The sequence below is a fragment of the Mizuhopecten yessoensis genome, unplaced genomic scaffold (genome assembly GCF_002113885.1).
Source record: "Mizuhopecten yessoensis strain PY_sf001 unplaced genomic scaffold, ASM211388v2 scaffold11033, whole genome shotgun sequence".
Classification (NCBI taxonomy): Eukaryota; Metazoa; Mollusca; class Bivalvia; order Pectinida; family Pectinidae; genus Mizuhopecten; species Mizuhopecten yessoensis.
In genome coordinates, this window is record NW_018408845.1 from 207,048 (window position 1) to 233,658 (window position 26,611).

At 36.6% G+C, this 26,611-nt stretch overlaps 1 protein-coding gene across 1 annotated transcript in view; it reads left to right on the top strand.

Annotated features, from left to right (window-relative positions):
- Window positions 1–26,611, top strand: part of LOC110464786 (lysosome membrane protein 2-like) — a 70,999-nt gene that overhangs the window by 23,039 nt on the left and 21,349 nt on the right. Inside the window, exons 4-13 of the mRNA XM_021520206.1 lie at window positions 1,632–1,789; window positions 1,940–2,081; window positions 4,209–4,409; window positions 4,944–5,035; window positions 6,733–6,782; window positions 7,697–7,766; window positions 8,115–8,296; window positions 9,227–9,357; window positions 10,774–10,847; window positions 13,087–13,138. Of these exons, the coding sequence (XP_021375881.1) occupies window positions 1,632–1,789; window positions 1,940–2,081; window positions 4,209–4,409; window positions 4,944–5,035; window positions 6,733–6,782; window positions 7,697–7,766; window positions 8,115–8,296; window positions 9,227–9,357; window positions 10,774–10,847; window positions 13,087–13,138 (1,152 nt within the window). The remainder of the gene's footprint in view (window positions 1–1,631; window positions 1,790–1,939; window positions 2,082–4,208; window positions 4,410–4,943; window positions 5,036–6,732; window positions 6,783–7,696; window positions 7,767–8,114; window positions 8,297–9,226; window positions 9,358–10,773; window positions 10,848–13,086; window positions 13,139–26,611) is intronic.

Sequence of the window (26,611 nt, forward strand, 5' to 3'; positions counted from 1 at the left end):
AACAATAACATGTCCTGCCATGAGTCATATAACATGATTATAACAATAACATGTCCTGCCATGAGTCATATAACATGATTATAACAATAACATGTCCTGCCATGAGTCATATAACATGATTATAACAATAACATGTCCTGCCATGAGTCATATAACATGATTATAACAATAACATGTCCTGCCATGAGTCATATAACATGATTATAACAATAACATGTCCTGCCATGAGTCATATAACATGATTATAACAATAACATGTCCTGCCATGAGTCATATAACATGATTATAACAATAACATGTCCTGCCATGAGTCATATAACATGATTATAACAATAACATGTCCTGCCATGAGTCATATAACATGATTATAACAATAACATGTCCTGCCATGAGTCATATAACATGATTATAACAATAACATGTCCTGCCATGAGTCATATAACATGATTATAACAATAACATGTCCTGCCATGAGTCATATAACATGATTATAACAATAACATGTCCTGCCATGAGTCATATAACATGATTATAACAATAACATGTCCTGCCATGAGTCATATAACATGATTATAACAATAACATGTCCTGCCATGAGTCATATAACATGATTATAACAATAACATGTCCTGCCATGAGTCATATAACATGATTATAACAATAACATGTCCTGCCATGAGTCATATAACATGATTATAACAATAACATGTCCTGCCATGAGTCATATAACATGATTATAACAATAACATGTCCTGCCATGAGTCATATGACATGATTATAACAATAACATGTCCTGCCATGAGTCATATACCATGATTATAACAATAACATGTCCTGCCATGAGTCATATGACATGATTATAACAATAACATGTCCTGCCATGTTATAAATCGACAGTGGAATTATGTGTTATAGTAAATGGTACTTAAGAAATTCCATCCCATGTTAATCTGATATTCTTCAAAAAACACATTCTCAATTTAACCACTGAAGATTTTTTTATTTAAATTAAAAGTAAGGTATTGATGACATTGTTAAGTACAATACACTAATTAGACAACATTATTACCACATAATTGCTTACTGCAATGAATTTAATGCTTACTTTGACAAGCAGTTTCATTAAGTTCTGCTTCAAAATTTTTTTTAACGTTATGCATGTATTATTATTTCAAGACTAATTTTTGGACCTGTCTAACACAAATTGCCTTTTATGACAGAAGTCAAATTCAGATTCTTTATTTTAATTATTCATGTTGAGCATTAAGTTCATCAGTACAGATAAAATAACATTACAAAAACTCAAGTACAGAATACTAGGTTGATGACATACACATCAACTATGAATACATAATGTTATTAATACACCAATAATTTGTGAATCTTCATAGACACTCTAATCTGTGTGTCGAGGGATAAGTGGATACAATGTTCCCCCATCTGCTGATTAAAGATATTTACCTACTAATTCTAATTCCTTGAGTAACATTTCTTACCGATAAATTAAAAGTTTGATTAGCTTTGCCATGATACCATAATTAGTTGTTGTCAGTGTGTTATAACAAATTCAGCTTGACATGGAGAAAATTCAAATGGCAGTACACTAACATCCTGCTGTTGATTTCTTATAGAGTGTTGTCCTGGTGGAGGGTGGCGCCACCTATGACATATGGAAGGACACACCCATTCCCATATACATGCAGTTCTATATGTTTGATGTCAGAAACCCAGAAGAGGTACTGCAGGGCAAAAAACCTTTTGTTGTACAGAAGGGACCGTACACTTACAGGTAATTCACACATTTTTATGAACATCAATATTGTATTATTTGATTGAAAGACCCATGGATTGATTGTAACTCTTAATTCTACTTTAAGGAAATACTTGTTTAAACCCGAGTGTCCAGCTAATCTGTACTGTATATCTGTTAACATTACAGGGAGGTGAGGACGAAGTTTAACATCATCCATAATGACAACGGGACAGTGAGCTACAGACAGAACCGTACCTTCCACTTTGTCCCCAGCATGTCGGTCGGTAATGAAAACGAGACCTTCACCACACCCAATCCTGTCTACTGGGTCAGTGACCTACCTTACATCTGTCATCAGATTTATTTACATGTAGAAAAGAATTTGTATTAAGATTATGTATACATGTATATGGATAAGCCAATTGAGGTTTGCTGTGGCTCATTGTCTTTCTTCAACAATTCTTTTTAAAACCAACCAAGAACAACTGAGGTACATGTACCTGCGTATAAATATGGCTCTTTTTAGCTCACCTGCCGAAGGGCAAGTGAGCTTATGTTATGGTGTGGCGTCCGTCCGGCCGTCCGGCATCCGTCTGTCCAGCGTCAACTTTTTGCTTTAAACAACTTCTTTTCAGTAACCAAAAGGCCTAGGATGATGATATTTGGCCAGTAGCATGCTGAGATCAAGGGCTACCAAGTTTGTTCAAATAAATGACCTTGACCCACTTTCAAGGTCACAGGGGTCAAATATGTTAAAATCCTCAAACAACTTCTTTTCAGTAACCAAAAGGCCTAGGATGATGATATTTGGCCAGTAGCATGCTGAGATCAAGGGCTACCAAGTTTGTTCAAATGAATGACCTTGACCCACTTTCAAGGTCACTGGGGTCAGATGTCTTTAAAATCTTCAAACAACTTCTTCCCTATAACCAAATGGCCCAGGGTACTGATATTGGGCCTGTAGCATACAGGGATGAAGGGCTACCAAGTTTGTTCAAATAAATGACCTTGACCCACTTTCAAGGTCACTGGGGTCAGATGTCTTAAATCTTCAAACAACTTCTTCTCAATAACCAAAAGGCCCAGGGTACTGACATTAGGCCTGTAGCTCGCTGGGATGAAGGGCTACCAAGTTTATTCAAATGAATGACCTTGACCACCTTTCAAGGTCACAGGGGTCTAATGTCTTAAAATCTTCAAACAACTTCTTCTCAATAACCAAAAGGCCAAGGGTACTGATATTGGGCCTGTAGCATGCTGGGATGAAGGACTATCAAGTTTATTCAAATTAATGACCTTGATCAACTTGCAAGGTCACAAGGGTCAAATGTCGTAAAATCTTCAAGCGACTTCTTCTCAATAAGCAAAAGGGCCAGGGTACTGATAGTTGGCCTGTAGCATGCTGGGATGAAGGACTACCAAGTTAGTTCAAATAAATGACCTTGACCAACTTTGAAGGTCAAAGGGGTCAAATGTCGTAAAATCTTCAAACGACTTCTTCTCAATAACCAAATGGCCCAGGGTACTGATATTGAGCCTGTAGCATGCTGGGATGAAGGGCTACCAAGTTTGTTCGAAGAAATGACCTTGACCCACTTTCAAGGTCACTGGGGTCAAATGTCTTAAAATCTTCAAATAACTTCTTCTCAATAAGCAAAAGGGCCAGGGGACTGATATTGGGCCTGGAGCATGCTGGGATGAAGGGCTACCAAGTTTGTTCGAAGAAATGACCTTGACCCACTTTCAAGGTCACTGGGGTCAAATGTCTTAAAATCTTCAAATATCTTCTTCTCAATAAGCAAAAGGGCCAGGGGACTGATATTGGGCCTGGAGCATGCTGGGATGAAGGGCTACCAAGTTTATTCAAATGAATGACCTTGACCAACTTGCAAGGTCATATGGATCAAATGTCGTAAAATCTTCAAGCGACTTCTTCTCAATAAGCAAAAGGTCCAGGGTACGGAAATTTGGCCTGTAGCATGCTGGGATGAAGGACTACCATGTTAGTTCAAATGAATGACCTTGATCCACTTTCAACCTTATGTCCTTGTTCGACAATCAAGGTCAGAGTCGTCATATGTTTAAATCTTTTAATAGGTTCTTATGAAATCTTAAGATTACAAGTGTTAGATTTATAACAGGTGAGCGATGCAGGCCCATTGGGCCTCTTGTTTTAATTTCATGTTTGGCACACACAAACTAGGTGTATTAATGAGGATACACTGTACCACAATTAAATAGACTATTTCCTTCCAGGTGATATTATAAATAGCAATGTTTCTATTTTGTTGCAACTTAATGAAAATACTTACAAAAGTTGTGTCCATGGTTGAATGATTTTAGAGTGTAACAATGTTTTGATTCGATGATGTAATGCTATTTCTATGGTTGGATGCTTGTAGAGTGTAATTTGGTTGGGTGGTTTTAGAGTGTAACAATCTTGATTGTATTACAGTCACTGATATCTTCCCTAAAGTGGATGTATCCTGGAATGCGTGACATTATTCGATTAGTCACCTCATTTGAGAAGGAGAGTGTATTCATGGAACGCAGCATGTATGACATAATCTGGGGTTACCAGGACAAAATGCTGACTGCTGCCCAAGTGTTAGACAACAAATGGTTCTACACAAATACCATCGGCTACTTCATGAATGTGAGTCTTCTCTACAGCACTTTGATCATTCTGTCTAACTTCAGCAGGAAGTAGACATATAAACTGGTAGATATTCAATCGAGTTTTAAATCATGAACCAAGCATTGACATAATGTTAAGAAATATGTTGAAACAACAGAAAAATGTTATTGATATGACATTCATTGTAAAACAATTAATCTTTATTTTGATTCCAAACCATTTAATATAGTTTGACAAGTGATTCTGTTCATATTGTTATGACAACATATTTCATGCTATCTCACTGACTTTATCTTTAACAGTAGATAGTAAAATTATATATGGCAGATATAACCATGTAGTTCTGTTACTTTTTGTTTATACTTATATCTGTATCAATGTTGAATTATAAGAAACGGTAGGAGTCTTTTTCATTTTCTCAGTATGGCAGCAAAAGAAATATGCTACATAGATTCGTGAAGCTTGCACATATTAATTGTATGTCACAATACAATATTTGGTTGCTAGCTGTAAATGAAGTTCTCTGTACATTTTCTCACTTGATTTTCACAGAAAAATGCTACAAACGATGGCGTATACACCATTTATACCGGAGAGACCGACATCCAGTTCCTTGGGGGGATAGATCGCTACAATGGATCCAGGTGTGTACTCAGGCCCAGTCCTACTACTGTTTATCAAATATCTTCTGTATTTGAAATAATTTTGAAAAAATAAATATGCTGAAGAAATATTTATGCATGCATTGCTAAATTCTGAATTCACCTCCCACAAAGTCTATGTAACCTTATGATATGGCACATAGTCCAGCATCTGTCTGTACAGTGTCAACTTTTTTTAAACAACCTCTTCTAAAGAATCACAAATCCGAAAGTCTTAAAAAGAACTACAAAGCCCAAGATCTGAAATACATTGAATACAATGTTGGTTGTTTGGTGAAAAGCTCTCCGGTGTGTTCAGGTCAATGACTTTACTCTGCTTCAAGATCATGCGGGTCAAATAAACAAACAAACATCAAGTTCTATCCTAACAAACAATAGTAGTTTGCCTGGTTGAAGATATAGCTGACAACTTCCAATAAATGACCTTGACCAACCTTCAAGATAACTAGGTATTGATGTATTTAGCATTTCAAATATTTTTCGTAAGATCCACTATACCAGTTATGACCTTAATTAAACTTACTCAATTACTAGTTTTGTTCTAATAAATTACCTTGCCCCATAATAAAAGTTATGACCCACATTCAAGGTCTTAGCTGTTAAATATAACAAACCCTAAGATGTAGAATAATGTTATTTGGCATTTAGCTTAGTTGGTGAAGAGCGAAAAAGCAGTGCTATCGTTTTGGAAGGATTGTTTTTATTTGTCTTCCATGAACACACTGTGTACAAAATTACAGAACTGCCATCTATACAGAAATAAAGACATAATTTCTGTGATTGTCATTTCCACAAAATGCCAGAATGTCACTTAGACATCAGTACACAATTCCAATCACAAGTCAGACTAGACAGAGAGACATCATTGGACCCTGATGGAATGATCGAAAGATCTTAAGGTAATAGGAGTGTATTGATAAACGGAAATAGGAAGTGCATCCCTAGTTGAAAATCCAATGTAGGGAGACAGTATCACAATTTCCGCATATTCTGATGTTTAATATTAAACTGATAAATATTGCATGTTTATTATTGACAGAACAGTGTGTTCTCTCAATATAAAAGTATTTCAAAGCAATCCAGGCATTACTTCAGTTGTTTTTTATCAATAAGTCACATGTGTCCATTTTTCTGTACTTCAGGAACCCGGCTACCTATTTCACTACTGCGAAGTTTTTCAAGAAAGATAACTCTTTACATGCAATTACTATATGTACATGGTTTTATTATAAAATGTCATTTTTTAAACGTTTATAGATAATTCATTTTACACAATTTCAGCATTTATTAAATTGATATACATTAATGCAATACTTATCTATGTCAGTATCATTTTTGTTTACATTATTTTGCCTAAAATTGTCTTTCATTTTTTTTTCAAAACTCACTCCTTTTTACATAAATTTTCATTTCAAATCCTTTAAATTTTGACAACCTATATTTTTTTTGTGGCAGAAAATTTTCTTTACTTCAACGCAATATAACTACAAAATTGGAAGAAATTCTACTGAGAAATGGTGACACAATCCTATTACCTTAATGAATTCTAGTTAAACATTAACATGCCTCAGTTCTTGGTTGTATGTATGATAGAAATGTACAAACTATATTATAGTTAGTGTAAAGGACAGGTACTGAATATGACAATTGAACCGTAACATTTTGTATTTCTATTCTAGTCACCTGGACTTTTGGAGCACGCCCTATGCTAACATGATCAATGGAACCGGTGAGAAAATGTTAACACCGTCTGTATACGTCCATATAGTGTTATAGTTCAGAGAATCTGTGCCATTAGGGTGAAAGGTGAAGGAATCAGTATCCTATAGGGGTAAAAAGGGGAGGAATCGGGGAATCAGTATCCTATAGGGGTAAAAAGGGGAGGAATCAGGGAATCAGTATCCTATAGGGGTAAAAGGGGGAGGAATCAGGGAATCAATATCCTATAGAGGTAAAAAGGAGAGGAAAAGTAACCAATGGATTAATGATGGAAGGAGGGGGGAATTAATATTAAAGGTGAATTTCTGTACAGTTAAAGATATATTGAAGGTTTACATCCTGCAAGTTCAGGAATGACCTGCTATATCCCACTGTATGATCATAAGAGATGACTAACATCAGACACTGTTACAGAGTAAAGATTTCCTTCTTGAGGATTCAGAGGAGATCACATTGATCTGCTCCAACTACAACAGTGCTGATCCCTGTCTTTTACTCTCTTAATGTCTATTATGTATTTTCAGCACGATTGCCTCCCTAGGCATCCCTGATAAATTTGTTATCAAACAAATGTGTCTGTGAGGTTGTCATGGTACTGTGCCCTGGTTAAAACGTCTCAGTGACATAGCTCTATCATTGGTAGACAAGGCTTTTATATGACTTCATTTGTTGTTGGGATGTACTTTCTTAAACTTACACCAAAAAGAAGTAATCTTAAATTCAACTTAAAATCAGAGCAGACAGGATGGATGTTGAAATTGTTAGATAGTACTGAGCAAAATATGTAGATCATAAAATCAGTTGCTTATGGCCTGTTCCTGTATCTTGATGTGGTATTTTTAAATTCACTTACTCATTGCCTGTCACTGTATCATGATGTGTCAGATTGTTGACAGCTTTTTATGTTCTTTGGCTATTTTGTAGATGGCACTGTAGGACCTCCATACAGAGGCAAGAACCAACCTTCCCCTGTGTTCTCATCAGATGCGTGCAGGTGAGAAATGTTTTCACTGTTTGTCTTGCATAATCAGGTCAGGACTCCCTCACCTTTCAGGGACTGTCTCATATTTATAAAATGTTGTTGTGTGTTTTATGGTTATTATTTTATTATTTAAGTGCTTATACTAATGAACATATTGAAAACACTACTCTTTTACTCATTTAAGTAATTATAGTTCAGAACAAATATATTACTAATAATTCAACATTTCATATTTGAAGAAAAAAACACACAAGTAAGAATTAGATTTTTTAGAATTGGATATTTTACCAGATTGTTTTAAACTAAATTGTTAAGTATTGAACATGTTATAGAGTCTGTAATAAAGTCTTCATATTGCAGGTCAGCTGGGGGCTTGTACCATGGGGATGTGACCTCACCCCAGGGGATAAAACTGTGGCGGTACATTGCACCTCCTTCCTATCTAGCCAATGCTACCGAAAACCCGGACAACATTGGGTTCTGTACTCCGGAGTCCAAGTGTCTCAACACAGGCATGCTCAACATCAGTACATGTCAGCAAGGTAGGGCTTGGGAATTGTAAACAATGTCCATAACAAAAACTCCAAACATCAGTACATGTCAGCAAGGTAGGGCTTCGGAATCATCAACAATGTCCATAACCAATAAGTGGGAGGTCCGGTCGCACACTGGATAACACACTCGCATTTTAACAAGGTTTCCGGGGTTCGAATCCCCGATCGGACATGAAAAGGTATGGGATCACCTGACCGACCACATGGGTTTTCTCCGGGTACTCTGGTTTCCTCCCACATTAAGACTCCATGCACGCTAACATCTGGGCCAACAAGAGTGATAAATATAAGTTGTAATAACTTGTATGATAATTGTTGTAAAATAAAGTTCATATTTAGTGACCATAAAAAATCTGATGGTGATAGGTGATTCCAAATCTAGATTTCAGTTTACAATTTAGCGACAATTTTTGCCATTGGAAGTAGCTATAAATTAGAAATGGGGCAAGCTGTCTTTATCTTCTGATCATGTTCAGAGTAATGGACATATATCAGCAATTCTAGGTCACAAATATCTATTTTACTAGTAAAACATCACTGGCCATAGTTGCACCATCAATATACTTTCTGCAAATCTGAAAATTGAATGAAGTAATCCCCTTAATGACATGCATGTTTGGTAACTACGAATTTTGAGGGCTCTTGTATGAAATTAAAAAATTATCCAAATAACCTTGAGAAGGAAAAAAAAAATGGCATGAGATTCATCAAAATACAGACAAAACAAAAAACAAAGATAAATCAGAATGAAGACATTAAAAATTAAAAAATTTGAATAAAGAACCTTTATAAACAGCAGTTGTATTTATGTTCAAAGACAACCGATTCTAATCTTTGTTTATTTCAAAAATCAAGAAACAAAACATTTCACCAAACATTGTGTCAAACTGCAGTGATAAGTTCTGGTTGATGTTGTAGTGGACTTTTTCCACATTCCTGTGTCGGTGTCATTTCCTCACTTTAATCTGGCTGCCCAGGAATACCAGGACTCTGTGGAGGGACTACATCCTGTGGAGGAGGAACACCAAACCACGGTGGACAAAGAACCGGTAAGTGTAACAATCTGGACAGTTTAATCAAAACATAACTTAAACAAAATTTCTGGACATAAAAATGCATGCGAATGCATATACGTGATACCCTTTAATGGGTTTTTATTCCCCACCAACTCGTTGAGAAATGGGGTCTCTCCGTGCTGCCATTCGTCCGTCCATGCACCTGGTTAAGAAGAATTGCTCTCGTCTATATCTTGCCTACTACAAATGCTATATTGATTATACTTGCATCAATTGTGTATTTAGGGTTGCTCTACTGAATGCATATTGCGGATGCTGATTTTGACCTATATTTTACGCTTCATGTTTTTAATGACTTTTGAACTGTGAGTGGGGGATAGCGATGACAGCGTCTACTTGTTATGTTTGTCACAACCATTAAGTAATATATATTAAATGAAAAGTGTCCAATCTCAAACGTTTTATGATGAACAATTGAGCAAAGTCTTTGAACAATTTTTGCTGAACAGCAATGAAGGGAAGGTTGACACCGCAGTACAAAAATGTAACATGCAGCTGTTGAGGAAATTGCACTCGGTCAGTGTTTGCATCTTGACCTGATGTCTCTCAATGGATTTGAGACTGCCATAATTGATGGAATTTTAAAATAGTTTGAGATTCACATAATTATGTACCTTAAAGTATGGGATACCCCACTCCCCACATGTCTGTTCATATATAAATAGTGTTAGGTACTTGAGGTGAATGTCAAATAGTTGGTGGTTGCATTTGGGGGACACAGTGGATAGTGCACTCACCTTTCACCAAGGCAACCAGGGTTCAATACCCCGATCGGATGTAAAAAGGTATGAGGTTGCTTGCCCAACCATGTGGGTTTTCTCTGGATACTCCAGCTTCCTGCCGCATCAAGACTCCCTGCACACTTTTTTGAGCAGTTGGAAGTTGACCTCTTGAATCTCAATAAATGAATGGTGCACCACACAGTGACCACCAAATCTTTACATCCATACATAAAATGGTAGCAAAGATGTTCCTCAGAAACCTACACCTATGCGGTATTTTAAACTTGAGATCATATTGAGGTTGAAGTGAACTGATTTCATGACCAGGTATACTTCTTGACTATAAAAGTCCATATATAAAATGGTAACCAAGAATTTTTTGATTCAGATACCTGTATTAAACTGTTTTAGTACTTGAGGTTAATGTCAAAGGTAAAATAGCAGTCACAATGATCTCATTTGGAATGTGTCAGACAGCCTTCCTATTATGTACCTATGTGCAAAGTTTGATGCCCATCCATGAAACAACGGCTGAGATGTGCATCAGAAACCACGGTCAGCACAAACAGACACCTGTACATACTCATGGACTATTTGAGAAAGGGTCAATGAGTAGAGATTTTTCACTGTAATGCTTGGCTAATCTGTAATGTATTTCATGTTTCAGTACACTGGTTTGGTGCTACAGGTAGCCAAGAAGATACAACTGAACATGTATCTCCAGCCTATTGGAGAGTTTGAGTAAGTTTAACCATAGTCACATTGTGTGTATATGTACAGTCAACGTTACTCTGACATTTTTGTAAAATAAAAGGAAACAGCTTTTAACAACATAGATTTGCAATATCATACTGTATCCATATTTATGTAAAAGATGTGCATTGATAAGGTTGCCTTACAGGCGTCAGCTGTAGGGAATTTCCCTTTAGCTCAGCGGTATAGCATTAGGCTGGAAAGCCAAGGGTTGCGGGTTCGAGCCCCAGCGACGGCACTATCTTTATCACTTTTCATTGTCCTACTACATTTATATATTCTGTATACAGATATATCCAATAATATACTATATGCAGGGTTATATCTACTGTATACAAGGCTATATAAACTGTATACAAGGTTATATAAACTGTATACAAGGCTATATAAACCGTTTACAAGGTTATATAAACTGTATACAAGGCTATATAAACTGTATACAAGGTTATATAAACTGTATACATGGTTATATAAACTGTATACAAGGCTATATAAACCGTTTACAAGGTTATATAAACTGTATCCAAGGCTATATAAACCGTTTACAAGGTTATATAAACTGTATACAAGGTTATATAAACTGTATACAAGGCAATATAAACTGGATACAAGTCTATATAAACTGTATACAAGGTTATATAAACTGTATACATGGTTATATAAACTGTATACAAGGCTATATAAACTGTATACAAGTTTATATATACTGTATACAAGGCTATATTAACTGTATACAAGGTTATATAAACTGTATACAAGTTTATATATACTGTATACAAGGCTATAAACTATACAAGGCTATATAAACTGTATATAAGGCTATATAAACTGTATACAAGGTTATATAAACTGTAAACAAGGCTATATAAACCGTTTACAAGGTTATATAAACTGTATCCAAGGCTATATAAACCGTTTACAAGGTTATATAAACTGTATACAAGGTTATATAAACTGTATACAAGGCTATATAAACCGTTTACAAGGTTATATAAACTGTATCCAAGGCTATATAAACCGTTTACAAGGTTATATAAACTGTATACAAGGTTATATAAACTGTAAACAAGGCTATATAAACCGTTTACAAGGTTATATAAACTGTATCCAAGGCTATATAAACCGTTTACAAGGTTATATAAACTGTATCCAAGGCTATATAAACCGTTTACAAGGTTATATAAACTGTATCCAAGGCTATATAAACCGTTTACAAGGTTATATAAACTGTATACACGGCTATATAAACTGTATACAAGGTTATATAAACTGGATTCAAGGTTATATAAACTGTATACAAGGCAATATAAACTGGATACAAGTCTATATAAACTGTATACAAGGTTATATAAACTGTATACAAGTTTATATATACTGTATACAAGGCTATATTAACTGGATACAAGGTTATATAAACTGTATACAAGGCAATATAAACTGGATACAAGTCTATATAAACTGTATACAAGGTTATATAAACTGTAAACAAGGCTATATAAACCGTTTACAAGGTTATATAAACTGTATCCAAGGCTATATAAACCGTTTACAAGGTTATATAAACTGTATCCAAGGCTATATAAACCGTTTACAAGGTTATATAAACTGTATACAAGGTTATATAAACTGTATATAAGGCTATATAAACTGTATACAAGGCTATATAAACTGTATACAAGGCTATATAAACTGTATACAAGTTTATATATACTGTATACAAGTCTATATAAACTATACAAGGCTATATAAACTGTATACAAGGTTATATAAACAGAGTACAGGGTTATATATATACGTTTTGTACTGTAAAGTTGGTCAGTTTTCACTAATTTGTGGAGCACATGTGATTACAGAAAATTTTATCTGGATTATTGCAATTTGTACGATAGGTAAACATTATCTGTGATAATAATTGCAATGAAGCATACTGTAATTACTAGACCAGAATCGTCTTTAGAAAGCTTCTATATATGGAGGCTGTCTCAAAAAATTTGGTAATGCAGCAAGTATGATTGATTGAAATAGATTGTATGTTTTATGACAGGTCTACTAAAAAACAGGTAATGGTTGGGTACAGGTGATAGATAGGTGTATATAAATAGAGAACCGTTCAATGGTGATAACTGATTCTGGTTTGGGGGTTTTTTCTGAAAACACTGTACATAATATATTCTTTTGTCTGTTATTTTGCTTGCAATACATATCACACTCTTTTTTTGTTCAACAGAGCCACCAAAGATATAACTCCTGTGTTTGTTCCACTTTTCTGGGTTAATGAGGTAAGACAATTTAATTAATCATCTCAAATGGTGTTTTTTTAAATACATCTCATACCTGCATATATATAAATCTGCTAAAAGGCATACTCCTCTTCCAGCACTTTGTTATCAACTTAATGGAGATCACGGTGCCATTAATCCTATCTGAATGTGTGAAAAAATCTAGTTATTCAAGAATTATTTTGTAAATCAGAAAAACTAGAAAATCTTAACAACTGACCAGAACACTGAGGAATTAAGGTTATAATATGGCTACTATAACAATCAGTAACTGATGATTAAATCTCCAGCAAATCTAGTGTGCAAGTGTATGACAATACTACAGGCTATGGACTTCTTTCCAATACTTGCAGCATATAAATTGTAAGAGTTGTCTTTCCTCATCTTTGTATTTGCTTAGCATAGTATTTGATGAGGAAGATTCTTTGAAATCTTTTTTGATGCTGTTACTAACAAGTATACATTATTTACTTTGTCCAGTACTCATGTTCAACTTAATTACTGTTGTCCCTAATACTTGTGAAAGTCCGTTTCAAAGGAAGCATTCCACAAAATTCTCATGTTGCCATGCACAAGATTGTAGTTCAAAATTTGACTGTTTAAAAATAGATATAAAAAAAGAAAAATGCAGGTGTCAAATTCAGGACCTTCACCTTTAGAAGGTTTCAGTACATTAATGTTGATTTACATGAATTACACAAGCATAGCATCAAAATCAGAGTACCATTACCCGGTATAAGCCACAAATCATATGAAAAATATGACAGGGAAGCAACTCTGAACCAGAAAAACTCCTTTCGGTTGTTTCATCTGCTGTTAAGAAGGGAGAATACGCCAAGTCCAAAAAAACTGAAAGTGGAACTCTTCTTTGTGATTATAATTGATGCAGTGGTACCCTTTACCTATACAGGTGCTGCTTGTTTTTACAAGGTTCTATCTTCTGTTAAACAAAACATGGGGGTAAAATATATAACTTATACACAAATTTTATATTCGAAAAGTGGCTTGTTCTTTTATAATAATTTTTTTCTTTCCATTTAATCATTTTGCCAAAATGTTACATAATATAAGTAGTAATATTTGTGAATTAAACCTTTATAGTACTACTTTGAAGCAGATATAAAAAGTAATTATTTTCACGTTTCCAATGCACAACCCTTTTACCTACAAAGACATATTTGCAGGTTTGGCTGAGTGGTTAGCACTGTGGTCCTCCACACAGATGGCAGGGGTTTGATTCTCAAAGTTTTAAAGAGAAAGTGTTAATTGTCCCACACCAAGATACGTCCAGCACAAACACGTTGAGTTATTAGCTTAGACTGCTAGGTGGCTTATGACCAGTAATAAAGGCCTGGTAAGGCAGCTCCTTCGGAATTCTTATATTGTATTATAGAATGTAGAATTAAATGAATTATGTATTGCATCGTTAAGCCTTACAATGGCATATTATAAATAAACAAATGTTGTATTATAATAATTATATCTAATGTGACTATACTGACTGGTGTAAGTTAATATACAAAATGCTATTTCCTAAATGATTACTTCAACTTGGTATATTGTACCAAGGAGCTGAATCACTTAAGTAGAAATTCCTGTTCTGTTACTCAGTTCAAAAAAAAACTTGTGGGACAGAGATGGGGAAAACCAATGTTTCCAGATGAAGGCAAATTCTATATGTGGTATTTTTTGTTGTAATGTGAATATAGATATAGGTGAAAGAATATGCTGTGATGTGGCAGTTGGGGTTATAGATACTAGTATACACTGTAGAGTCGTGTCCTACACCCACAGATGTGGAGAGCTAAGATAAGATTATCATCTCTGTCGGCTATAAACAGGATGATGTACTGATTGACCCTGTAGGGACAAGGTCAGGGGTCACATACTATTTTTTCGGCAATAATAACATGTTTTGTTAGGGATGTAATTGGAAACACACACAGCCATTCTTATGATGCTGCAACACAGTGAAGATTCTGACATAAATCTTGTAACAGAAAAAAAAAACTTATTTTTCTTCACTTTCCAAAGTTACCCTGCACAACTTCTAACCCCAACTTCTTTAAAAGAGTCGTAAAATGTCTTAGATGTCTTGTAAAATTTTACTATCCTTTTTTATTTTCTCTTCACTGTACCTCCCATTGTCTGTCCTTCCCTTTCCACTACCTGTGCAGGTAAACAATAGAGCTGCTGCATCACACTGTATAATGGTACAAGTAATGTGTGGCCCCCTGCAGGATCGAGGCTTTACGTTTCTGTCCTCCCTAGAGTATGTTAGAGACACCACAGTAAGCTGCTACACTAATTGTAACAGTTGGGGCCTTTATCTTATCTGTTTTTACACTTTTTTTTCTACATTTTATGCTTCTGTGTCTTTTTTTGCACCAACCAATTACTCATTGTATGACCTCATTATAAACTCTTCTCAAACCTATTTTCCTGCTTACTGCAAATCATTTCCATTTTCTCATTCATCTTTTGTCCCAGNCCCCCAACAATTCCCTTATTAATTTTCCCCTTTCCATTCAACTTTACCCTTTAACTTTTCTACTTCTCTTAGCCCCTTCCATCCAATTTTCTGTCCTGCTTTCATCATTTTCCTTTCCATCTTTCCCGTTTCTATGTTTTTTCTACCATCCCTTTTCTCCTGAGCTCTTCCCCCTTTTACCTTGCTTCCTTCTTTTTCCTTATCTCATTCAACTCTCCTACCTCCCCTTCATCTTTACACTTTCCATTCAATTTTCCTACCTCTCTTCTCCTTACCTTTTACCTCCCCAATTTCCTTTTCACCCACCCCTTCTTCTTTCCTTTTTACCATTCCATTTATTTTCTCTTCACCATCTATCATCCCCATCATTTCTCCATCTAACCATACCATTTTATCTCCCTCCCTTTCTCTTTCCTTTCCCTCCCTTTTCCCACTGCCTTTTCTCCTTCTCATTCCTTTCCTACTTCCTGTTTCTCCTTTGATTTTCCCATTCCCCATTTTCCTTCTGAGTTCCCTTCTCCTTTCCTCTTTCCCCTTTCCTTCAGCCTTTTCCCTTACTCCCACTTCCCCCCTTCCCCATTTTCTGCCCCCACCCCACCTCTTCCAGAGAGTGGTAGATGACTCATCAGGTATGTAACATCTAGGGAACATCTCTGTCCAATGACAGTTCATCAGTAGTAAATAATTTCCCTAGCACAACGTCTGCTTATCTCCCCACAGAACATATACTCATAACAAACCACACTTATCATAACTCTTAGTTTTTTTTCACCTCTTCCTCAGAAATCATATCTTTGTTTTTTTCCACATCATTAAATTCTTGAGATAAGAAGTGTTTTTGTGATGATATCAGCTTTGCGAGGTCTTCAGGATGAGAGAAGCTTGAATCAGCATCATCTACCTGTAGTAAATGTCCGTATTATTTCTTAAATATTGAAATTGAAAATAACAAATATCAGCATATTTTTAGAAAGAATATAGGATTTTTTAAATAGATATGAAGCACTTTGTCTATATTTACATGTAAAACAATACAGACTGAGGCTGTTGTTTTCAAAGCCTTTGTTTCCTTATCAGTTTTGATATAAAATCACTAAAATACTAAGTAATGGTTATAATTTGCTTAGAGCATTTTGAATGACAAGTTAGATTATTCTTACCTTTGAATGACATTGTTTAACTCATGATCAGCGGGTACAATATCAACTGGATAACAGGTAGTGTGCTTCTAGAGGGTATTCAACAGGCACTTCAAACTTATCATAGCAGAATTTTACTTTGTTGTCATGGCAACAGCTGCTTTAATGATGTTGACTTATTCCCTAATATCCCTTGTTTCCTTGTTCCTGTTCTTACCTGGTAGGAGAGTGTCAGTAAGTTTGTGTGAAGGCACAGCAGCCATTGTCTGTCTTGTTGTCCATCCGTCATAAACTTTTCCTTTACACAAATTACTCTACAGAAGAATAAGTCATGATATCTGGCCTGTAGCATGGTGTGGTGATAGCTATAGCAGATTGGTGGAAAGTATTTACAATGACCTTGACTTCATTCAAGGTCACAGGAGTCAACATTGGTAACATGAGACATTTAGTTTTGATCTACATCTTTCTACATCTAAGTTTTACTTGGTCCTAAGTGGTGCATGTTTGTTTTTGAAACTGATCAGACTTATAAAGGGGTATTAAGTTTTGATCAAAAGTTTCTGTTTGATGAAAGTAATGTTGACATTACTATCAACAAAAGTTACAGATAATAGAAAGGATCAAACATACATAGAACTAATGACTATCTTCCTATGATAGATGCAAAAATCCCTCTGGGATCTGTTGTTGTTATTTTATCCTGTTTTCCACTATACTTTTCTTGAACAAAATTTCCAGGATAAAAATTTGGTGCAAGTAATGAAATTCACTTTAAGATATAGCAATTATTTTTACCAGGATGGTGAGATTTGACATCAAATTTCCTGAGGCATCAAAAAGTACCAAACAAAAGTCAGTCCAGAATTTTTTTAATATCTTTTTAACTTTTTCACCAGCTTTGAATATTCTTCAATAGACAAGCTCTACAGTTCTCCAACAGCTCCCGTTTGCCACTACAGATAGATTTTAGCTGTACGGTCTACAGATGTTTTTTCATGCCCCAACCTAATGTTCTTACTTTTAGTCGGATACAACTGTTCATCTCCTTGCCCTGACCAGCTGTTTTTACTTTTTTGAACCAAATTGAAATCTAACGGTGCCACCCTGACCTCTTTGACTAAGATAGAGATGTTTGAAACATGTGACTACCATATTATCACCTTTCCTCTGCAGCTTCACAATGTATATATACACTGTTCAAATACATCTTCACAAGTTATAGTTTTATAAATGCCGCTGCTTCTAACACTAAGAGTAGAGATCAAACCGGCGAATCACAACTTTTTAATGATGGTATTTTATCACCTAAACGATACCAGTATTGGCTGTTAATATATCCAACAGACCACTGCTGATCAGCTCTCTGTGAACCTTTCCCACCCTTTTGTACTTGTCCCTCTGTCTATTCCTGGTAAAATAAATGAGTGTGTTTGAGTGTATATAAATTTATCACCTGTTATACCTGATTTATTTCCACCTGGGAAAGGTATGTACCTCATCAGTGTCAGGTATATACTGTTATTTCACCTGGACAGATCCCTCTGTAGGCTGAACCTGTGTAGTACTTTAGATACCCCCATCCATCTCTCACACAGTCTGTCATACCCCCTCCCCTCACAAACCTGCCCCTGTGTCTGCCTGCCCTCTGCAGCGCTATGCAATACTTTCGTAGGTCAAATAGACAAATATATATGCTACAGCATGCTTATGGAAACAAAATTCCAAATCAATAAAGGACAACAGAAATTGAGGTGACGCCAAAACAAAAGGAAAGACATCATTACCTCAGAGAAATCAACAGCTGAGAATTGAGGTACTTCAGAATTGTGTTTCCTGAAACACATGGCATCTATAACGCCCCCCGCCCCCATAGAAGGTTTATTCTGTAACGCAGAAAACACTTGTGCTATGTAGAGAAAATGCTGTACTTGATTGGGTCTGATATCAGTAAATCATGGCATGACATCAAGTTTTTTTAGTCATAATGACATTGGTTAACCTGTGCCAGCTGTAAGTAACAACAATTCCTGTACTATTAGAAAGATTATAAATCTGTCACAGCGGACTCACAGACATCTCCTGGTTACTTAACTGCTGAACAACATGCAGTGTTAAGTCACTGGAGAATCATATTCATTTCATTTTGTCTTCATAACAACAACATACATTAACTATTTCTTGATTCAGCATTAAGAACACAAGGAGAATACTCATAGTTTGGAAAGCTGTTGTGTTCCCCCATGTAGAGCACACGGATTGAATAGATAGTCAGGATAATGATCATGAAGTGATTGAACAAGTTTGTATTTCGAGGGTTTAACGTCCTTGCAGCAAACAAGGACATATGAAAACAGGTGCCTAGGGACACAGCAAACAAGGACATATGAAAACAGGTGCCTAGGGACACAGCAACCAAGGACATATGAAAACAGGTGCCTAGGGACACAGCGTTGAAAAGAAAGTGTAGGAAAAGTGAGAAAAGAAACAATATACTGCATACCGGGAAGTTTTCACCTGGTCAAACTTTAAACAATATACTGTATACCGGGAAGTTTTCACCTGGTCAAACTTTAAACAATATACTATACACCGGGAAGTTTTCACCTGTCAAACTTTAAACAATATACTGTATACCGGGAAGTTTTCACCTGTCAAACTTTAAACAATATGCTATACACCGGGAAGTTTTCACCTGGTCAAACTTTAAACAATATACTGTATACCGGGAAGTTTTCACCTGGTCAAACTTTGGCCCTTTGCCACTGAAATCAATTATCACCCAGTGTTAATTACAATTATGCCCTTTACATTTCATTACTTTGTATAGTATATTGTTACATCATGGAGGGCAAAAAAGGCAAAAATTCAAGTACAGCAAAAATTCCCCAGTATATATAGTAATCCTAAGTATTTCAAAAGGGGCAGCAGATCAATGTGGGGTTTCTTCAGCATCCCCTTACCAGAAATCACGGACGGAAAAACCTGATTCTGCCGAGGGGGGGGGGNCGGCGGGGGACACCACATTAGTTTCCACTTAGGACATACAGTGGAATACAACACACATATTTACATATTCCTTATATACATCAGGATCAGGTAAAATGGTGGGCATCAGTGAGATTTAACTGTTGTTTTGGACCTATTATACAACCTACTGGTGTATTTAGGTAATTATAGAATATTAGTTTTAATTTTATGCCTTAGCAACACAAGTTATGATGACATTTCATTAGTTTATAAATTGATGTTTGGAACAAAAATAAAACTCGTCAGAATAACAAACCGGATTTATCACTCTGGAATGTTTGGCTGTAATCTATTCATAAGCAGGCAGTGCTGTAGGGTTATCTGATAGCTCAAATATTGATAGGAAACCTGGTTTGTAAAATGTTTCCACATTTTTAAGTTCAAGTCAACAGCATTAAAGCACAAAGATTCTAAATACGAAACACTTAGCCATTATCCAATCCCAAGGAGTATAACCCCTGAAACCATTACCACATCCCAAGGGTTGTAGCCCCCTAAACCATTACCACATCCCAAGGGTTGTAGCCCCCTAAACCATTACCACATTCCAAGGGTTGTAGCCCCCTAAACCATTACCATATCCCAAGAGGTGTAGCCCCTAAACCATTACCATATCCCAAGGGTTGTAGCCCCCTAAACCATTATCACATCCAAAGGGGGTTTTAACTCCTAAACCATTACCACATCCCAAGGGTTGTTACTCCTAGAACATTACCACATCCCAAGAGGTGTAGCCCCCTAAACCATTACCACATCCCAAGGGCTGTTACTCCTAGAACATTACCACATCCCAAGGGTTGTAGCCCCCTAAACCATTACAACATCCCAAGGAGTGTAGCCCCTTAAACCATTACCACATCCCAAGAGGTGTAGCCCCCTAAACCATTACCACATCCCAAGGGTTGTAGCCCCCTTAACCATTACAACATCCCAAGGAGTGTAGCCCCCTAAACCATTACCACATCCCATGGGTTGTAACTAAACCATTACAACATCCCAAGAGGTGTAGCCCCCTAAACCATTACCACATCCCATGGGTTGTAACTAAACCATGACAACATCCCAATGGTTGTAGCCCCCTTAACCATTACAACATCCCAAGAGGTGTAGCCCCCTAAACCATTACCACATCCCAAGGGTTGTAACTAAACCATTACAACATCCCAAGGGTTGTAGCCCCCTTAACCATTACCACAGCCCAAGGAGTGTAACTCCTAAACCATTACCATCTCCCAAGGCTGTAGCCCCCTAAACCATTACCACATTCCAAGGGTTGTAACTAAACCATTACCACATTCCAAGGGTTGTAGCCCCCTAAACCATTACCACATCCCAAGGGTCGTAGCCCCCTAAACCATTACCACACCCCAAGGGTTGTAACTAAACCATTACCACATCCCAAAGGTTGTAACTCCTAAACCATTACCACATCCCAAGGGTTGTAACTTCTAAACCATTACCACATCCCAAGGATTGTAATTCCTAAACTATTACCACATCCCAAGGGTTGTAACTCCTAAACCATTACCACATCCCAAGGGTTGTAACTTCTAAACCATTACCACATCCCAAGGGTTGTAAGTTCTAAAACTATTATCACATCCAAAGGGTTTTAACTCCTAAACCATTACCACATCCCAAGTGTTGTAACTCCTAAACCATTACCACATCCCAAGAGGTGTAGCCCCCTAAACCATTACCACATCCCAAGGGTTGTAGCCCCCTAAACCATTACCACATCCCAAGGGTTGTAGCCCCCTAAACCATAACCACATCCAAAGGAGTGTAGCCCCCTAAACCATTACCACATCCCAAGGGTTGTAACTCCTAAACCATTACCACATCCCAAGGGTTGTAACCTCTAAACCATTACCACATCCCAAGGGTTGTAACTCCTAAACTATTATCACATCCAAAGGGTTTTAACTCCTAAACCATTACCACATCCCAAGGGTTGTTACTCCTAGACCATTACCACATCCCAAGAGGTGTAGCCCCCTAAAACCATTACCCTCACCCCTTTTTTTTCAGCGGTAAAGTCACCCTCAACCACATTATCCCCATCAAGATGAAGTCCCATTTCAACCATTACCCACCCATAAAGATCCTCCCTCAAGCATGACTCAACCTCTTTGTTGACACACACACACACACACACACACACACACCTTTAACTGTTACTACAATTACTGCACCCTTAAATATAAAGCTAACCCCCTTCAACTATTACCCCACACCAAACTCAAAATCCCCCAGGACCATAACCCCAACCCAAAGAAACTTTATCCATCATTACCCCAAAGATGAATCTGTTCCCAAACCATTACCCCACCCAAAATGATGGAGATCCACCCCCTCCTCTAGTTTAAGCTCTTCTTCAACCATAACCCCATCCCAAAGATGAATCTGAACCACAACCATTACCCTACTCCCAATGTGAAGCCCCACCACAATCATTACCTATCCATTAAGATGAACCCCCGACCCCCTTTAACTCCTCACCCCATGCTGAAGGGGAAGTCATCCTGCACCACAACAGTGCTAGGGAGGCTACTATACTTGTTTCTCAGTATAATGATCTATGGGGAGGTTATCAGCCTTGTTCTTTAGTACAAGGGAGGTTACCCCAATCTGTGAGTCACCACCTGTGTCAACATACAGAGAAATGCAAGGAAAATAAACTTTTCCTCCTACACACACTCTGGTTTTTGGGTGTATACACATTCTATTAAATATCCAGTATTATATAGAGAATTTGTTGAGGAGATGAGATGATTAAGTAGTGTGTAGTTAAGATTACTGCTGGTTAATGTAATGGTGTATTGGAATGTTTTTTGTGTCCTGTATCAGTAAAAGTTGTACACATAAAACATAGAAACCAAACTTTAAGTTCAGTATAGACAGGCTCAATGTACATAGAAATGTAAAATAATGGGACCAAATTTTAAAAAAAAAATAACATTGGGATTTAATTTACATAATTTACATACTTGGGCCTCATTTACATACAATGATATGCAAAGAGGCTTCATTTACATACAAATAAATATAATCTGGCCTGATGCACATAGAAATGCATACATTAAGACCTAATTTACATACAAATGTATATAATCTGATATGATTTACATAAAAATGTTTTCAGTGGACCCTAAGTTACATAGAAATAAGAACAGTGGATGGTGATTTACATAGAAATATAAAGAGTTGGACCTAATTTACAAAGAAACGTACGCATAAGGACCAAATTAAAATACAAATGAATACAGTTGGACCTCGTTAACATACAAATTTATATTATCTGACCAAATTTACATAGAAATGTATACATTTTGACCTAAATTACATACAAACGTACAGAGTAGGTCCTCATTTAAATACAAATTTTTATAATCTTATCTAATTAGCATGGAAATGTATACAGTGGACCCAGATTTACATACTAATGTATAGACTTTGACCTAATTTACATAAAAAATGTACCCACTGTTTGACTAAATTTACATAGGATTGTGTACATTAGGACCTAATTGAAGACCTGGTTTGAACATTGTGTGTGGAGGTTTGACAGGTTGTGTTGTTGTGTTGAACATTGTGTGTGGAGGTTTGACAGGTGTGTTGAACATTGTGTGTGGAGGTTTGACAGGTTGTGTTGAACATTGTGTGTGGAGGTTTGACAGGTGTGTTGAACATTGTGTGTGGAGGTTTGACAGGTGTGTTGTTGTATGAAGCATTATTGCACAGGATTGATGTATGGATTTGTCCTGTCTATTTTTGTGTAATTCAGTATGTGTTGTAGATATATTGTGTGTTTGGCTTTGACAGGTTGTACTAGTAATTAGAAACGTATCCTTACACTATATATATTATATCTGTTCTTGTCCTATTTCTATTTTTGCTAATTAAGTATATAGATGTGGGTGTATGGGGTTACTATTGGAGGAGTCTACCGTTCCTGTGATACATGGTTTCTGACTCATCTGATTTTGTCGGAGAGAGCCAACTTTATCTGCCACATAGATCCTTACTTACTGTTCATGTTGTTTTGAAGGGCAGCAGTGAAGCTGTAAATTACCTTCAATGTTTTGTAAACAACTTCCTGTATATCTTTGCTGCAATCACACTGACTTCTTTGGGGAAAATTAAAATGTTTTTGGCAAGATTTTTGTGATAACAAATTTCAAAAGTTTCTTCCTTGTTAATTGTTCAGATGTTTATGCAGGTACATAATATTTCCGGTGTTGAAAATGTACGAATCTGAAGACATCCTTTTTTTCTATTGGAAATAGAACCAGCTTTCAATCTTGTATGATAAAACATTATTTTTTTGCTCCTTGATCCCATCCCTTGTAAATATACTGTGAACAGGATAATACACATATTCCAGGTTAATGACACTTTAATTATGACATGCTTATCACATTTCCATTTAGTTTTTCCCAATAAAAAAATTGATTACTCTCAAAATATTTATAAAAGTCTCAGAGCTTGTGAACATTACACCAATGAGAGAAAACAAGAAAATAAAATCCAGCAAAAATATCTGTGTTTTGCTATTTATTGTACATGTACAATTGATGTACATTGATGAAAAATCTGAATAAAAAGAAAATTAAAAAAAAAAAAATTCTGTGTTTACAGTAAGGATCCCCACAACACTGCCAAACACTGTAGGGGTGAATTGGAAATGACCATAGCTTTGATAAATCATTACTGAAAGGAAAGCCATATAACTGGCAGGACTTTTATGAAAGAAAAATAAAGATGAAATAAACAAAATATAAAAAATAAAAATTGTTCTGAGTGTAAAAGTTCTTTGGGGCTAGACAAGGATCTCGACCCTAGACCTGTGCTTATTTTACTGTCGCTCTGACCAACTGAACAACCTGGTCAGAGGCAAAGGTCTAGATCTGGCCATGTTCTACAGTTATATCCAAAATGAAAGGGAGGTAACTGTCAAAATGTTAGTTGCTTCTGAATGTTACACAGGTATCTCAGCCTTGCTGTTTACCTATAATGACTTTTACCTAGACTTCAGAGTCTTACACAGGTATCTCAGCCTTCCTGTGTACCTATAATGCCTTTTACCTAGACTAGGGAGTATCCAGGTATCTCAGCCTTGCTGTGTACCTATAGTGACTTTTACCTAGACTAGGGAGTATTACACAGGTATCTCAGCCTTCCTGTGTACCTATAATGCCTTTTACCTAGACTAGGGAGTATGCAGGTATCTCAGCCTTGCTGTGTACCTATAATGACTTTTACCTAGACTTTAGAGTCTTACACAGGTATCTCAGCCTTGCTGTGTACCTATAATGCCTTTTACCTAGACTAGGGAGAATGCAGGGATCTCAGCCTTGCTGTGTACCTATAATGACTTTTACCTAGACTTCAGAGTCTTACGCAGGTATCTTAGCCTTCCTGTGTACCTATAATGCCTTTTACCTAGACTAGGGAGTATGCAGGTATCTCAGCCTTGCTGTGTACCTATAATGACTTGTACCTAGATTTCATAGTCTTACCCAGGTATCTCAGCCTTGCTGTGTACCTATAATGCCTTTTACCTAGACTAGGGAGTATACAGGTATCTCAGCCTTGCTGTGTACCAATAATGATTTTTACCTAGATTTTATAGTCTTACCCAGGTATCTCAGCCTTGCTGTATACCTATAATGACTTTTACCTAGACTTCAGAGTCTTACGCAGGTATCTTAGCCTTCCTGTGTACCTATACTGACTTTTACCTAGACTTCAGAGTCTTACACAGGTGTCTCAGCCTTCCTGTGTACCTATAATGACTTTTACCTAGACTTCAGGGACTAACACAGGTATCTCCGCCTTCCTGTGTACCTATAATGACTTTTACCTAGACTTCAGAGTCTTACACAGGTGTCTCAGCCTTCCTGTATACCTATAATGACTTTTACCTAGACTTGAGAGTCTTACGCAGGTATCTTAGCCTTCCTGTGTACCTATAATGACTTTTACCTAGACTTCAGAGACTTACACAGGTATCTCAGCCTTGCTGTGTACCTAAAATGAATTTTACCTAGACTTTAGAGTCTTACACAGGTATCTTAGCCTTGCTGTGTACCTATAATGACTTTTACCTAGACTTCAGAGTCTTTCACAGGTATCTTAGCCTTGCTGTGTACCTATAATGACTTTTACCTACACTTCAGAGTCTTACACAGGTATCTCAGCCTTGCTGTGTACCTATAATGACTTTTACCTAGACTAGGGAGTATGCAAGAATCTTTGCCTTCCTGTGTACCTATAATGACTTTTACCTAGACTTCAGAGTCTTACACAGGTATCTCAGCCTTGCTGTGTACCTATAATGACTTTTACCTAGACTAGGGAGTACTCAAGTATCTTAACCTTCCTGTGTACCTATAATGACTTTTACCTAGACTTCAGAGTCCTACACAGGTATTTCAGCCTTGCTGTGTACCTATAATGACTTTTACCTAGACTTCAGAGTCTTACACAGGTATCTCAGCTTTGCTGTGTACCTATAATGACTTTCACCTAGACTTCAGAGTCCTACACAGGGATTTCAGCCTTGCTGTGTACCTATAATGTCTTTTACCTAGACTAGGGAGTATGCAAGAATCTTTGCCTTCCTGTGTACCTAAAATGACTTTTACCTAGACTTCAGAGTCTTACACAGGTATTTCAGCCTTGCTGTGTGACTATAATGACTTTTACTTATACTTCAGAGTCTTACACAGGTATCTCAGCTTTGCTGTGTACCTATAATGACTTTTACCTAGACTTCAGAGTCTTACACAGGTATCTCAGCCTTGCTGT